We start from the raw sequence: 17,500 nt of genomic DNA, 5'->3' as shown, positions 1-17,500 counted from the left end.
TATATATATATATATATATATATATATATATATATATATATATATATATATATCGTCAGCACGTGTAACTGGCAAATAACGCTGATTCACTGAGGCACAGTGCAGTGAGACAAATAAAAACAATGAGTTATATCTGAGTAAATTTCCGGTTATATACTGTCTCTTGATATTCATGACTGAATTTGATGGCAGTAATTTTCATTCATACTCCTACATTCCTTACTAAAAGAAGGCAGCGAACACTTTTACTATATATATATATATATATATATATATATATATATATATATATATATATATATATATATATATATATATATATATATATATTATATATATATATATATGCTAGCTGAGCCAGCCCGGTGCCACCCAGGAAAACTCTGAATGACAACTGATAAACTCTCTCTCTCTCTCTCTCTCTCTCTCTCTCTCTCTCTCTCTCTCTCTCTCTCTCTCTCTCTCTCTCTCTCCCTAGCACCCCCTCTTCTTTCTCTCTCCCTCTCTCACTCCCTCTCCCAGGTTTTAATTTAAACTCATTCATCAATTTTGTATGAGTATATACGTCTTTTTTTAATGAGAAATATTCAGAATAGACTTTGTTACTTCTTTTTGCTTCTTGCTATTAAGTGAATTACTTCATCAGTCAGCAGAATTTATTGGAATCAAAAAGTATTGAATTTTCTCAGCGTGTAAACAAAAATTTGATATTTCAATGTGCCTATTTTTTATGGTTTTTTGAAAAACAGTAACCAACAGGTGTCGCTTACGGATAACCCAGAACTTGTTCATGCATTTTGCCTCTGTTTCACTGCCTTTTGTCATATCGCACTTAACACAAATAGTAATGAATTATATATCAAGAGAAAGGAAATTTATTTTACTTTTGTGCTTAATTAAAAAAATTTAGGTATCCCTGTTTAGCAATTTTTGCTGAATTAAGAAAAAAAGTGGCTAAACATTTTCCAATACGGCTAACTTCAACTCGTGTTACACATGCTTTATGCTGGTTTTAGGGACATTTTTAACACAGCATAATAAATTACAACTCATTAGCTTTACAATGACATCAAATTTATGAACGAAGCATTACGTATAAGGTTACACGAAACAGTAGCAAAACATTACCTCTATGCATATTCGTACGGCAACTATATCAACCCGTACAAAGCAAGGCTTGGTGGCGCCTACCGGTCAATTCGTACCTTTGGTAATGACATAATCAGATATCATAAACAAAAACATTCCCTTCATATAGGAATGTAAGGCAAGCGCTTTCTTATTGTTTTGAATAAATACTCGCTCATAAAAGACAGACATGAATTTACATCATTCTAATAAATAACGATAACCAATCATTTTATTTTCCTAAATGACGGGAATGCAGCAAAATGTCCGAATTGACTAGCAGTTACTCTTCCAGTCTTGACGTTCACGGGTTTACATAGTTGCCAGGTGTCCACTTCAGATAAAAGTGTGTGAATCATCGAATTTAAGTTGATGCTTCGTTTTTCCATGCAAATTCTATGTTCGTGATCGTATGAAAAATGTTACTTATTTCTTCCATCAAATTTATAACGTGCTGAGATAGACGTGGGAAGGCCTGGATATATGGTTGACTGGCAACTGTCTCGTCCACTGTCTATTTCCACCTTTTCTACTCTTAACCACCTATAATTAATTCCAAACGTATACTCGAAGGCAGCTTCGTAACAACTGCCTGTCCGTAATTCTGAAGAAACGGACAATTCGTGACATGCTTGGTTATGCGATAATTTGAATCTCTTCTTAAGGAAATATCTCTACCACCGTTTTCTCTGATTCTCATTAATTGCCATTTTTAAGATGGTAGCCCATCGCTTCCCTCAGAGTAGAACTTATTTTCATTTTCTTTCTTTCGCTATTCTCATCAATTTTGGGTTCGATTAGGGCATCAGTTTACTTGCTCAGTTACAATATGCGTAAAATCTTCAACATTCCTTTTGGTATCCTACAGATGAATGCGCAGCAGGTCACCACTGCGATGCCAACGCAGAGTGCATCGATGATGTCCTGAGCTACAGATGCCTTTGTAAACCAGGTTACCAAGGGAATGGATTTACTTGCAGTGGTGAGTTCAAGAGGACAATAAGCTTTTTCTGATCATTTATATTAATATGTTTCCCTTACTACCTATTAAAAGAAATTATAAGATTAGGAAGGGATAAATAACTGAACGAAATTAATGAATTTTACATACACATAAATATAAATCTATCTATCTATCTATCTATCTATCTATATATATATATATATATATATATATATATATATATATATATATATATATATATATATATATATATATATATATATATATATACATATTTATTATATAAATATATGTATATATATATATAATATATAAATGTGTGTGTGTTTGTGTATTTATTATATAAATATATGTAAATTTAAATTATAAACCTACATAGAAATTTTTATCACTTATACAAACCTGAACTTTTTTTCTTAAACAGATATAGATGAGTGCACTACCGCTCGTCACAGGTGCCATAGCCGGGCTAATTGTAACAATACCATTGGAAGCTACACCTGTCGCTGTAGGCCACCATATTCAGGAAACGGTTTAACCTGCAACGGTAAGTATCCATTGCTTGTAATAGGAATTATCAATTGCTTGCCATGGGAGGTATCCATTGCTTGCAATGGCATGTATCCTTTGTTTGCAATGGTAAGTATCCATTGCTTGCAATTATAAGTATCTATTGTTCACAATGGTAAGTATCCACTGCTTACAATGGTTAGTATCCTTTGTTTTCAGTGGTAGGTATCCATTGCTTGCAATGGTAAGTATCTATTGTTTACAATGGAAAGTATCTTTTGTTTGCAATAGTAAACATCCTTTGTTTGTAATAGTAAGTATCCATTGTTCGCAATGGTAAGTACCTATTGCTTGTAAGTATCCATTCTTTGTGTTATAGGACTGAGAGTTATTTAGAAATCATTACTGTCAGGAATCGATCGGTTAACAAGCGATTTTGCGGTGTAATTACATAGGATCTACGTGATTTTCAACTGTTGGGAACTGCCAATGGAGTTTAATGTTATTGTAAGTTATAACGACATCCCAGTAATTCTCTATCCTCTTTTCATATATAGGCTACATTATATGTGTGTATGTGTATATATGTATATATATATATATATATATATATATATATATATATATATATATATATATATATAACTGAATCACGAAAATATGGAACGTGATGAAGTATATATAAAATAAAGATAAAATCCACAGAAGGAAACGGAAACACTGGAGTGCTGCGAGGCCTTTCGACACTACGTCCTTTACTTAGCAGACTGAAGAAATATAAAAGTAAGTTTACAAAGAAAGCTCATATAAATGACAGGTGGGGATTATAAAGGAAACATATGTACCTGGAATCCAACACAATTGAAGAATTAGTAAAACCACTTAAATATTTAACCCTGTTTTGGCAGTTCTACTAATTCTTCAATTGTGTTGGATTCCAGGTACATATGTATACCTTATTTACCACATTTTCAGGAGGCAGCTCTCGTGTAATCTGTTTACCTTCAAACATATAACGTTACTCCTTTCACAACTTTTACAATCTAGAACTCTCTATTAACATTCTTCAACAATATCTGGTCCTTCTTGCGCATATGGTTACGTCAGCAGATGATTTGATTAATTATGGGACGAAGAACTCCTCTGACAAGCGTACCAGAACCCGCAACCAGTAAGTGCGCATAACTAGAGCGTATAAATCGGCAGATAGATTTTTATTATATCAAGGTGCCGAGGGATTCTTGTTTACCAAACTAAACGGCATTCAGACGGCCATTCTGTTCAATGAAGTTTGCTTGAGAGAGAGTCTTCTTCCGAAATAATAATAATAATAATAATAATAATAATAATAATAATAATAATAATAATAATAATAACGTGTCTTGCTAAAAAGAATGGCAGCATCAGTGGAATTGATTTTATCCAAAGTCTTTTCAATTCTTCTCACTGCTCTCTTTTCTTCAGAGCTGACATCTGCCAAGAGCTGGCCTATGCACATAATCCAGATTATGTGCATTGGCCGGCTAGATATCAACCCTGAAGAAAAGAGAATGGTGAGAAGAATTGAAAAGACTTTGTATAAAATCAATTCCACTGATGCTGCCATTCTTCTTAACAGAACATGCTAAAAAGACGGTCTACCGCCTTCAAATAATAATAATAATAATAATAATAATAATAATAATAATAATAATAATAATAATAATAATAATAATAATAATAATACATTTGTTTCACTCTTCCAGACATTGTATGCGTGTCCCCTGCAAAGATGATCGAAGGACTAGGATGCGTGCTTCCTGTGAAGGAAAGCATGATATGGACCAAAGCAAGAGATTACTGCTACCAGTTAGGATACAGGCTCCTAGAGGGGATTACGAATATCGACCAGCTAATTCAGCTGCAGGAGTTCTTTGGCCGCGTCCTCGGTTTCCCACAATCAGCACGCGCACGTAAGTTCTATTTAGAAACTAGAGTATGTAATCTCTTATAGCATACAGTACACCTATACAAACACATTCACAAATATTCACCTACACATATCTCTTGATATCTAATTCACACCATCTTAGAGTTCCTCATTGGATGGGTCGATATCGTTCTCGGCTAGCACTCTGCTGGGTTCGCGTTCGAGTCTCCTGCCGGCCAATGAAGAATTAGAGGAATTTATTTCTGGTGACAGAAATCATTTCTCGGTATGATGTGGTTCGGATTCCACAATAAGTTGTAGGTCCCGTTGATAGGTAACCAATTGGTTCTTAGCCACGTAAAATAAATCTAATCCTTCGGGCCAGCCCTAGGAGAGCTGTTAATCAGCTCAGTGGTCTGGTTAAACTAAGGTATACTTAACTTCACACCATCTTAGGAATAACTTACACTTAGTGTACAGCGAATTGGATATTCAACGATACACCATCTTAGGAATAACTTGCACTTAGGGTACAGCGAATTGGATATTCAACGATACACCATCTTAGGAATAACTTGCACTTACGGTACTTAGTGGATATTCAACGATACACCATCTTAGGAATAACTTACACTTAGTGTACAGCGAATTGGATATTCAACGAACCAAGGAATAACTTGTGTATAATTGGATATTCAACGATACACCATCTTAGGAATAACTTGCACTTAGGGTAAACTGGATATTCAACGATATTTATGGCTTAGTATTTGTAAACATAAAAAGTCACTTGTGTATAAGTAGCAAAATTACACACAAGCACTAAATATATTCTATATATATATATATTTATATATATATATGTATATATATATATTATATAATATTCTTTCTTCTATATAATAAACATGAAAGTTTGTATGTCTGTGCGCTATAGAAATCCGAACTGCTTCACCAATCTCTACAGAATTTTGTACACGGCCCCTATTTGACCCAGCTTAGGGTATAACTCAAATTCAAGCCCATACCCCCATGACAGACTGATAAACACAGACATCTGTCCCAATTATCCAGCCTACTGTCCCTTTCATGTGGATATTAGCTGCTAGGGGCTTATTTGTTCGAAATCAATGAAGTTGAAAACTACGATAAACACAACTGAATTTCCTCCCTTATAATTAGAACGACTGGTGCAAATTAAGCTAGAATTGCAATCAGTTGCAAGATGTACGATGATGTTTTTTTTATCCGTTCAAATGCGAATGTCCTCATTAATTCGTCCATACTTCTTCGTTTTACTTCGGGGTGGAGCCCTTGTGGTCTTACGATGACGTACTTAGTTGTAAAGTCAATTTAAATGGGGTTTGGAATATTAATAATCGAACCACCAATAACTAAACTGGGAGCATAAGCCGGTTACCAGGAAGAAAATTCTCTCTAAACCACTCAACTCTCCTTTTGTTAGACATATTTATAATATTTATATCAGTAGTAAAACTTACAGAGCAAACATCAACTAAAAAGCATTTATTTTGTTCTAAATTTAAATCTTTCACTTACCATAGTGACAGTCCCTTACATCTTTATCAACATTGAACAGCAAGACTGGACTACCGGTGAATTCCTACTTACTGCTGGTTAAAATTATACAATAGGAAGGGATTATGTCATTTAGAAAAATAAAATTATTGTTTAGTTATTTATTAGATAATCTATTCTTATCTTTTATCAACGTGTATTTATTAAAACAATAAATAGCTAAACAATAAGTCCTGTGAAGGAATGTATTTGTTTATAATAGTGATCACGTCATTAAACAAAGAATAGAATTGACCGGATTGATATCAAAATATTTTCTATCATTCCACAAACACAGTATCAACGTTAATGAATTACACGTCATTTAAAGATAATAAGTTGTAATTTATTATGCTTTGTTAAAATGTCCCTAAACCAATATAAAGTATACGTATCACGAGTTGAAATTAGTCACATTGGAAAATGTTTTGCCATTTTTTTAATCTAATGATTAGCTCTGAAGACTAACTATGCAATCCACTTAAGGTAGGATTTGAAGCAAAGCGGTCTCCAATGCTCTGGTCTAAATATTCTTATTAAAAAAAGATGTATATTCTCATACTGGCGTAATGGTGTTTAAATAAGAACCCCCATTGGTTCCAGTTTTTTATGAAATGGACTGCCCTTGATATTTCATTATAGTAACACCTATTTAAAAAGAAGGAGGACATTGGCCACGCCCTATACCAAATTGTCTGTATCACATGGAAATATTGTTTTAAATTTTTATTACAAGATTTAAACTTATAAATGCCCTACAAATAGCTCTGAAGGATATAACAATGAAATGAATTAGGCCTATACAAAATTTATGTCTATTCAGTTATTTGTTCTGGTGCATCATGATCCTTCCCAGATGAAATCCAGCGACAAACTGTCATCGAAATGTTGTTACCCGTCCACCTTCCAGTGACCTGTCTTCTTTCGGAAGAACTTTAGGCAGTTCCATCAGTTCAACAGCCTGGTGAGTGGGCATGGAACACAAACTGTTGTCTAATGACTTTTGGGGCGTCAAGTTTCAGATTAACTCATGAACTGGAATGACGGATAAACCTTGTAAATACAGCCCAAGGCTGTTGAATTTTGAGATACTGAATGGGTGTGTTGAGAGCTAACACAACAACATCAGTATCAACAGAGAGACAAGAAGAGAGAGAGAGTTTATTGGTCGTCAAGCATCAGCCACATGGACCATCATTTGGAATGAGCTCCTCATGATTACATGGAGCAATGTTAGTATATATATAATTACACAAAAAACATCAGCACCATCAGTAAGAATCTCTCTCTCTGCCCTAACAACTCAACAGTTCTTCATTTCCTTTGAACAGCTCTGTTTTGTGACATTGTTAACACGGTGAGACGTAATGCCAGTTCTTTGGTCTGGGGATAATACCTGCACACGTCTCTTACATACAATTAGGGCGAATGAACGTGTTTCTAAAAGTGGTCTGTGCCTTCAGACTGATTATCCAATATCTGATTAGACGAAAAACCGTCTAGTCTGGTTTTGTCCCTCTTGAATTAATAAAATCAGAAAATCATGTTTGCCAACAGTGGTAAAAGGTGTTCTGCATCCACCAGGTCATAAGTGATATTCAATACGATGAATTCCATGAAGGGAACTTGGTTTGCTGATCATGGAGATTAATTGCAGCATTGACCAAAAAGATGTGAAATCATTCACAGACATATTGAAATGGATACGATTTTTCCCCAGAGCAAATCTTGAAAATATAAGAAAATAATAGAAGAGATACCAATGAAAGTTCAAGTTATCAAAAGACTTATAAAAGAAAATGTCAAAAATCATCACATTCCATCAAAGAAAATAAGTACAGGTGGAATTAGTGAATATATTGATTTCTCAACAGGCAAACGGATGCATCACCTTTCTTAAACCTTTGTGTTTGTAGCATTTAAATCCAACAAAACCTGATTGAAATGGTGATGGTGGCTGTTATTGGCTTGGTGTTTGTCCTGAAGTTGAGCAAAATAGAAATAAAGACACAAAAATATTTTGCTCAACATGTCTAGTATGGATAGACAAGGTCATTAAATCAAGACTTGCTGTCCAGATTGTTGAGGATGAAGATGAAGAAGATGAAGAAGAGGAAGAAGAGGAAAATAGAGAAGAAAATAAGACTGAAGAGAGAGAAAAGATTAATGAAAACAAAGAACAGGATAATAGTATGGATGCAGAGAAACTCATAGTGGTTTCTACATATGAGGCAATACAGCAACATACATATGAAGAAATAAATTATGACCTGATAAATCAAAATAAAATCCCAAAGAGGTTGTACCCGGATCTCCATACTGAGGGGAATGAACAAGAAAAAGAAAAGAAAAGAAAGACACAGTATGCACCCTTTTGAAAAGCCATTGTTTTGTTCAGGTTTGGTGAAAGATGTTATTACAAACATCCCAAGATATGTCACAATTATGAGATCTATGGCAAATGTGCATATCTAGATGGCTATGAAGAGGAATGCAGAGATCTACATCCAGAAATATGTAGAAACTGGAAAGAAGGAAATGGATGTAGGTTTAATAAGAAATGTAGGTACATGCATCCTGTAGCCATGAAAGACCAAAATCAAAATCAAAAAAATAAAATACATATAAAAACCAAGGAAAAAATGAAACAAATAAAGAAAAGAACAAAGATGTTGTGATGAAGGCAAAAAGCAAGCCAACAACACATTATGAAAAGTCAGCACCACGATATGAAGGTCTCAGGATCCTCAGATATGACACAAGGAACAATCAATGCCTTCTTGATGCAAGGATGGTGCAGATATGGAGATAAGTGCAGGTTTATGCACAAAGTGAATAAATATGAAGCTGGAAGAACAAATATAATGGAAAAGTTGGATTTTTAATGTACGAATTTCTGGAAATGAAAAAAAGATCAACATATCAGAACAGTGAAAGAGACATGGGAAAATCCTTATTATTACCCATATTAGATAATGGAGATAATATGCAAACAATCATAGTGATGAACGCGCAGGGTCTAGTTTCAGTAACTCAAAAGAAAGATAGAGTTCTTAGAAGAACTAACCCAAAATGAAAAAATAGAAATATTGAATATAAGTGAAACCTGGTATTCCCAAGAGACTGGTAATGATGACCAGATAAAGGGTTTCCAAACTTATAGATCAGATAGAAAAATAGAAATCAAGGGGAACCACATATATGGGAGAGATGCCAATCAAGGAAAAATCTGCTCTGAGAAATATAGTAACACAGAATGTGAACAGCATCGATAGAATTTGAATCTGAAAAATTAGTGAACATTGTAATATATAGATATCTAATACTAAAGAGTTTGACATAATAATTGAAAAACTGGATGAAATATGTAGAAATCACAAGGACTGACTATACTCCTAACTGAGACTTTAACTTTCCTTTTGTAGAATGGAAAAGAACGAATAGGAGACTGTGGTTGTATTTATACATATAAAAAAAGAGAGCAATAGTAGTGCAGAAGATAAGAGGCAATTTGAAAAGCTATTAGATATGCTACTAGAACATAACATTCAGCAAATAAATCACCTACCAACAAGAAAGGATAATATTTTAGACCTAGTATTTGTGAATGAGGTGAACTATGTTAAAGAAATAATAGTATATAACACGAGTATTTGGACCATAATGTCATAGAATTAACAGTCCGTTCCAGAACATACGAAAACAAAGAAAAGCAAGAGACGAAAAATGGGAAGGATATGGAAAATACAATTTCTATAGTAAGAATATAAATTGGTCAAAATAAATGAAGAATTAAACAAAGAATGGGAAAACATATTTGTAAGTGATGATATACAGGTAAATACCGATATATTATATAAAATATTAGAGGAAATAGTGGAAAAATATATACAAGAAAAAAAAAGTAAGCATCAGTCACGAATTCCAAGAGACAGAAGGATCTTGTTCCAGAAAATTAGAAAGTGGAAAAAAGCTCTTGAAAAAGAAAAGAATGCATGGAAAGTGATGGAACTAAAAAGTAAGATAGAAAATGCAGAACAAAAGATTATACAATCAAAAGAAAATGAAAAATGGAACCTAGAAGAAATGACACTACAAAATATCAAGCAAAACCCTAAAATTTTTTATTCATATGCAAAAAAGATGAATAAAATAAGAGTAGAAATAGGCCCTCTAAGAATTGAAGGGCGATTAACGAATGAAAAAAGGAAATATGTAACATATTAGCAGAAAAATATATAAGAGTGAATTTACACCTAGAATTGACAATGAAGATAATGATACAGAAATAAGAGATGAAAATACTGAATACTTATCAGATATAGATATTACAGAAGCCGATATTGTGCAGGCTATTAATGAAATTAAAAATGGATCAGCAGCAGGACCAGATGGAATACCTGCCATATTGTTAAAGAAAGTGGTTCATTCAATCGCAAAGAAAAAATTTTGTTTAATATTATTAAGGCAAAGTATAGATACAGGCAAGATTTATGATGAGCATAAATTAGCATATATTACTCCTACTTTCAAAAGTGGTTCAAGACTAGAGGCAAGTAATTATAGGCCTGTGAGTCTGACATCTCATATTATGAAAGTATATGAAAGGGTAATGAAAAAAATATAATGAAACATTTAATGAAAAATAGATTGTTCAATATAGGACAACATGGTTTTGTACCGGAAAAAGTACACAAACCCAACTGTTAGTCCATCATGAAAGCATATATAAAAATATGATAAATGAAAAAGATACAGATGTGGTTTACCTAGACTTTGCAAAAGCTTTTGACAAGGTAGATCATAATATATTAGCAAAAAATTAGAAAACATAACATTGTTGACAAAGTAGAAAGATGGATAAAAGAATTTTTGCAAAATAGAAAACAGATAGTGATTGCAAACGATGAGAAATCGGATGAAGCCACGGTAATATCCGGTGTACCACAGGGTACGGTGTTAGCTGCATTGCTGTTTGTGATTATGATTGCAGACATAGACAGTAATGTTAAGGACTCAGTAGTAAGAAGTTTCGCAGATGACACAAGAATAAGTAGAGAAATTGCTTGTGATGAAGATAGGAACTCGTTACAAAGAGACCTAAACAAAATATATAAATGGGCAGAGATAAATAGGATGGTATTTAACTCTGATAAATTTGAATCAATGAACTATGGTGATAAAGTAGGAATGCTATATGCATATAAAGGACCTAATAATGAGACAATCACAAACAAGGAAGCAGTTAAAGACCTTGGTGTGATGTTGAATATGAATATGTTATGCAATGATCAAATAGCAATTCTATTGGCAAAATGCAAAGCAAAAATGGGAATGTTGTTCAGATGCACTTCAAAACTAGAAAAGCTGAACACATGATTATGCTTTATAAAACGTACGTACGTAGTCCACTTGAATATTGCAATATAATATGGTACCCACACTACCAAAAGGATATTGCACAAATAGAGAGTGTACAAAGGTCATTTACAGCTAGAATAGAAAGAAGTTAAGGACCTTGACTACTGGGAAAGACTACAATTCTTAAATTTATATAGTCTTGAAAGGAGAAGAGAACGCTACATGGTAATTCAAGCATGGAAACAGATAGAAGGAATTACCGAAAACATCATGGAACTAAAATTATCAAAAGAGCAAGCAGAGGTAGATTAATAGTGCCAAAAACTATACCAGGAAAATTAAAAAGCACACAGGACATTAATCCACCACGCACCAGCATCGATAATGCAGCGTCTATTCAATGCGCTACCAGCTCATCTGAGGAACATAACAGGAGTGAGCGTAGATGTGTTTAAGAATAAGCTCGACAAATATCTAAGATGCATCCCAGACCATCCAAGACTGGAAGATGCAAAATATACCGGAAGATGCGTTAGCAACTCTCTGGTAGACATCAAAGGTGCCTCACACTGAGGGACCTGGGGCAACCCGAACGAATTGTAAGGTCTGTAAGGTCTGTAAGGTCTCTCTCTCTCACACACTCTCCCACTCTCCCAATACATCCATTCACTATAGGTTTATCTCATTTCTTCTGTCAGTTCATCGAAACTGACATTAAAGCTTACGTGTAGACAACAGCTTGTGGGCGTAGCCAATCCACTTATATAAACCGGTTGAACTTGACTACATTTATATAGTCCTTATTGATATATATATATATATATATATATATATATATATATATATATATATATATATATATATATATATATATATATATATATGTATATATATATATATATATACTATATATATATGTATATATATATATATATATATATATATATATATATATATATATATATATATATATATATATATATATATATATATGCATCAGTAAGGACTATATAAATGAAGTCAACTATAACGGAAGTGCATTATATTTCGGTCCGTAACTCCAACCCTTTACAAACATTAAAGGTTTGGCAGTACAAAGGAGAACTATTCATGCGAGAAGTTTTTAAATGGCAGGTGATTAAGGACACAGGGTTACTGGAAACGAATAGTTCTACTAATGTTAAGATGACCTGACACAAAATATGGACTATTTTCCTCTTGCTGTACCACAACAAAAATTTGAAACTAAAGAGGCTATGCTTTTTCCAATAATGACTTTTCATTTGATCGTGTTTTTTATAGTCAGAATTTCAATTGTATCATCGGCGGTCTCCTTAACCTAGTTCGTCCAAAACTGTAGGGTGCCTTTTGAAACCGTAATAATGAATCCCATTACGCCCAAAGTAGGGCCTGTATGAGCTATATGGATGGTATATTGACCTTGGAATCCAATAGCTGGAAATTTCAGTTTTAATATATTCTTTAACAGATTAAATAACATATTCTTTAACAGATTTAATAACCTTGTACCGAACACCAGAGTGGGAAAATAACTGAATTCCTTTCCTAGATATACTAATAATTCTGGATATCACAAACTACAAGACAACAGCGTCCAGAATATCCACTTTCTCGACATCTGACATCCATTTCGTTATGGATCATGATATAACTGTAAAAATCAAACTGGACAGGAAAGCAACATATTTTGTGCTCCCTTAGGATTTCTACTTAACAATTCTTTCGTCAAATACCGCGACTACATCACAGAAAAGACGCTTTACATATCGAATCTGATTTTCTTTCAGCCCCAATTTGGGATCAAAAGAAACACACAACTGTGAGATGAAAAAAATTAAATAAAATCCCATACCAGGATAGCATCAAGAATCTTAATTAAACTTTGTGGAAAGAGAATCCTTTTGCCCTCAGCTGCCCAGATACGGTAGGATCTTCGGTCACTGACCTTTGTGGGAGGAGGGAAACGCCTGAGGATATTTGAGAACACATAATACTTTTTTTTTAGCTGGGGAGGGGGAGGTGGGACCTTCCTCGGGAAAAACCAGCGATTGGGAAGAAGTGTACATTACAATTTTTCGAACTTTAATCACATGAATCGAACAAACCACAGTATAAATCGGAATGCAACGCAGATTGCTCATGGAAGCACGCGTCTCTCCGGGCCAGATACTGGCTGTTGCTTCAGTTATGAATATTAACTATCCGAATCCGGCAAGAGGGTCAGGGAAATCGTATAATATTAACCATAAATTCTCAGATTCCAGTTTGAAAAAAATCAGCATTCCTGATCATTGGCCTAGCGGAACCAGACGAACTCTATATCTTTAATAAATTGCCTGTAATCTAGAAAAAAAAATGTACTACAAAAATCATTCTTTTTCTTAAAGAAGCGAAGCTACTGCTTGAAATACAGCGCTCTTACGGTTTTCGGGTTTATTTTCTTTATAAACGTATTTTTTTCTTTATATATATATATATATATATATATATATATATATATATATATATATATATATATATATATATATATATATATATATATATATATGGGTGAGTGTTTGTGTGTGGTGTGTGTTTTCAGCGTTTATGTAATTTTTTATCTTTTTTATATACACATAACTGCATACTTGGGAACTGCTAAGAATCATTATATGCTTGAACATTAATTTTTCCAGCACCCAGTACTCAAAAATAGTCCCTCATATCTTCCAAACTATGATTGGTATTGATTCTTTCCATTCCTTTATTGAGCTTTCTTAATGCATACCGCGAAGATCTATATTGCACTTAATATTTACATCACAATAAAAACGTTCCATCCAAATTATGCTAAAGAGACGCTTTCTGTTTCCGCAGATGACGTGTGGTTAGGAATCAAAGACGACAGGTGGGTGGAAGGACCCTATACCCGAGTCCCACCTCACCTGTGGAATTCAGGTCAGCCTAACGAAGGCCCGGATTCCTGTGGGTATGTTGCTCTGAAGATATCGCCCCCAACAATCTGGGATGGCAAGTGTCTTACATATTCAATACCCTTCTTTTGTCAGGCATTGCTTCAATGAGGAAATATGTATGTGTAAGGGTGAAGGAGTTGCCTGCTTCAAGGGGAATTGTTATTTTCTGTCTCATCTTTGCATTCTTATATTTGTATAGCTTGGAAATCAATGTCAGCCCAATATATATATATATATATATATATATATATATATATATATATATATATATATATATATATATATATATATATTTATATATTTATATATTTATATATATATATATATATATATATATATATATATATATATATATATATATATATATATATATATATATATATATATATATATATATATTGAGAATTATTGTTAACCTGTTTTGGAATGATATATACAACATTTGTGCAATTGTAGCCGGGATAATTAAACTTGGTAGAAGTAAAAACTAGCCGAATTGTTTACATTTCACCTCAGTTCTGAATATGTTACCTCGAGACATTTGGAAATGTGATGCGGTATTTATTAATGTTGGGATTAATAAACGACCATGAATACCTTTATTCGTGGCCTTTGTACCTGTATTACCACCGGAATACAAAGAGGAAGAAGGATTTTGAGTAGGCCTTTGAGTAGACTTCAGTGTATAACGCTGACGGCGAACATAGTGATTATATTATTTGCGGATTGATAATCCTGCGATTACTGTCGTTACTAAGGCACCGCCACCAGAGATAAAGCCCACAGCTAACTTTTATTCAATACAACGAGGCTTAAAAGGAAGTTCAGGAAGACACAGCACCTGGCACATATGCTGTGATTCATTCTTCAAAGAATTGTCAGTATAAGTCCGTTTTAAATATGGTATTTTTCCCATTCCCTCGAAATACGTTTTCATCATTATATATCTGCTATCCTCAAGGATGAATTATCATTATATCTCTAGTTTTCCCCTTTACTTAAAAGCAAGAATATCAGTTCCCTTCACAGTTTGTGATTTAACGCTATGATTCGTTTGTAGTATAACATCCTCGCTTGTTAAAAGCTTAACTTTATATGTTATTGAGAAATTTATAGCTTTACCATCGGCGGTGGGCGCTCATTTTCTCACTTCATGACCTAAAGTTTTCAACGATAAAAACATTTTGTGTTTTTGCCTTAGCTTAGCCCTAGATTTCATCACTTCCTCTTGGTTAACAAAGCTATGCATATTTCGCCAATTTAATTTTATAGAATTTTTTTTTTATTTATATAGATTTTAGGCATACAAGCCAAGCACTGGGGCAACTAAGGCCATTGAGCGCTGAAACGGAAATTGACAGTAAAAGTTTGAAAGGTGCAACAGGAGGAAAACCTGTGAATCAATTGTTACGAAAGGGTGGACAGTAAAATGGAAGAAAGAGAATATGAACGGAGGTACAGTAAAAAGGAATGAAAGCAGTTGCAGCTAAGGCCGAAGGGACGCTGCAGAGACCCTTAAGTAATGCCTACATTGCACCGCATGAGGTGCACTGACGGCACTGTCCCCCTGCGGGGTTTAATTTTATATTGCCTGAACAATGCTTATGTGTGGATCCCTGCGAGTTAGGAAGATTTACCTTGAAAATAATGTGGTGAGGAGATAACCCTGTTAACCTTGCATTCTATTTTATTATTATTATTATTATTATTATTATTATTATTATCAAATTCCTGCTTTTTGACAGCTGAACATTCCTATTTATCCAGATATCTTTACTGACATTCGCTTTCGGAGCGCTGTTATGTTGACAATGGCTCTGGCGTCTTGTTAACCAATAAATTCAAAGAAATTACGACTTTTAGATCCAACCGAGCATTTCTTCATTCGTTTGTCTTTGCAACGATGCAGCGTTGTAGAATTTCATTGTTTGCATGCAGGTCTCAATATAAAAGACCATTTTGCTGTCAAGCGAGTGACAGGTAATAGGAGGGAAGCGACTATGATTGTCTTCTCTTGATGCTATGTCAGCTTTTACATGCACATCGGACTTGAAACCTTTTGTATAAGAGAACTGTTCCTTGCTTGGGCTATTTGTCAACAGGGTCTCAGCTGAGAGGGGGATTCCTTTGGACGTGTCGCCTACAACTTTGGCATGTTATGGATATAAAACGCTCGTGATATTCTGGTTCTGTCACTACGATTCTGTTTTGACAGACAGTTTACATAAAGCTTTCCAAATGAAAAGACAAGCTCCCTTTTCCAAAGAAATGCTTGAGACATGTGTTTTAGGTATGACTGAACTCATACGGTTAGTTTCATGAATTGCATTTTAAAATAATCTTCTGTACTACATTCAAGGCCCAATGTGAAGATACTGAATATTAAAGGTGCTGACAGTGTCGAATTGTCTTCTTTGTAAATTATCTAAGCGAAGAAACTTTATGTTCCGCCAGGCATTATGCATCGAAGTACAATAATTTATAGCTATATTTCGACTTTCATTCATCCATGACTCAAAGTTAACTAATAGTAAAACAAGTTAACTATTTCCCAAGCTATTCTTTGATCTTAAGATTGTTTTTCAGACAATATGATCGCGTTCCTGTAAAGAGATCATCATAATTCCAAATACATTTTAGGAAGGTGCTTCACCATTTGATTATTTTCATACTAGTACATTAATACATCGTCTATTTAAGTACAACTGCGATGAAAATAGCAAAGAGCGAAAGCTAATCGAATAATTTGCGGTCCTTTCTCCTCTGCCCTGAACCTAAGTCCAGTAACATCTGGCCAAGAAAAGAGACAACATCTAAGAAGACGTCTGGATATGTTTCTCTAAGTGACCAGTACAGTAGATGGCATCTGCCTGGACAATTTGACTCTCGTGTGAGTCCAATTTAACTATGGGGGAGGAAGCCTTTCGTGATGCGGAAAAATAAGCATTATTGCGGGACTTATTAATCTAATTCTTTCTGTAGTAAAATTGCACATTACATACAAATGAAAATAATTCACTTTTGAAATAAAAGATATATTTTTCATGTTGACGGAGTATTTCCCCTTCGTGGAAA

General features: G+C 34.0%; 2 protein-coding genes across 3 annotated transcripts in view; one reads left to right on the top strand and one right to left on the bottom strand.

Moving 5' to 3' along the window:
- LOC136852450 (uncharacterized) overlaps positions 1-14,642 on the top strand; it is a 34,970-nt gene extending 20,328 nt beyond the window's left edge. The window contains exons 7-10 of the mRNA XM_067127081.1: positions 1,997-2,110; positions 2,517-2,639; positions 4,348-4,554; positions 14,328-14,642. Coding sequence (XP_066983182.1) covers positions 1,997-2,110; positions 2,517-2,639; positions 4,348-4,554; positions 14,328-14,533 — 650 coding nt within the window. The 3' untranslated portion in view covers positions 14,534-14,642. The remainder of the gene's footprint in view (positions 1-1,996; positions 2,111-2,516; positions 2,640-4,347; positions 4,555-14,327) is intronic.
- The window catches only part of LOC136852451 (uncharacterized), a 608,387-nt gene that overhangs the window by 477,245 nt on the left and 113,642 nt on the right, over positions 1-17,500 (bottom strand). The window lies entirely within an intron of this gene.

Source organism: Macrobrachium rosenbergii, chromosome 25 (genome assembly GCF_040412425.1).
Source record: "Macrobrachium rosenbergii isolate ZJJX-2024 chromosome 25, ASM4041242v1, whole genome shotgun sequence".
Taxonomy (NCBI): domain Eukaryota; kingdom Metazoa; phylum Arthropoda; class Malacostraca; order Decapoda; family Palaemonidae; genus Macrobrachium; species Macrobrachium rosenbergii.
The sequence above is the reverse complement of the archived record's forward strand: the minus strand, read 5'-3'. Positions and strand labels throughout refer to the sequence as shown.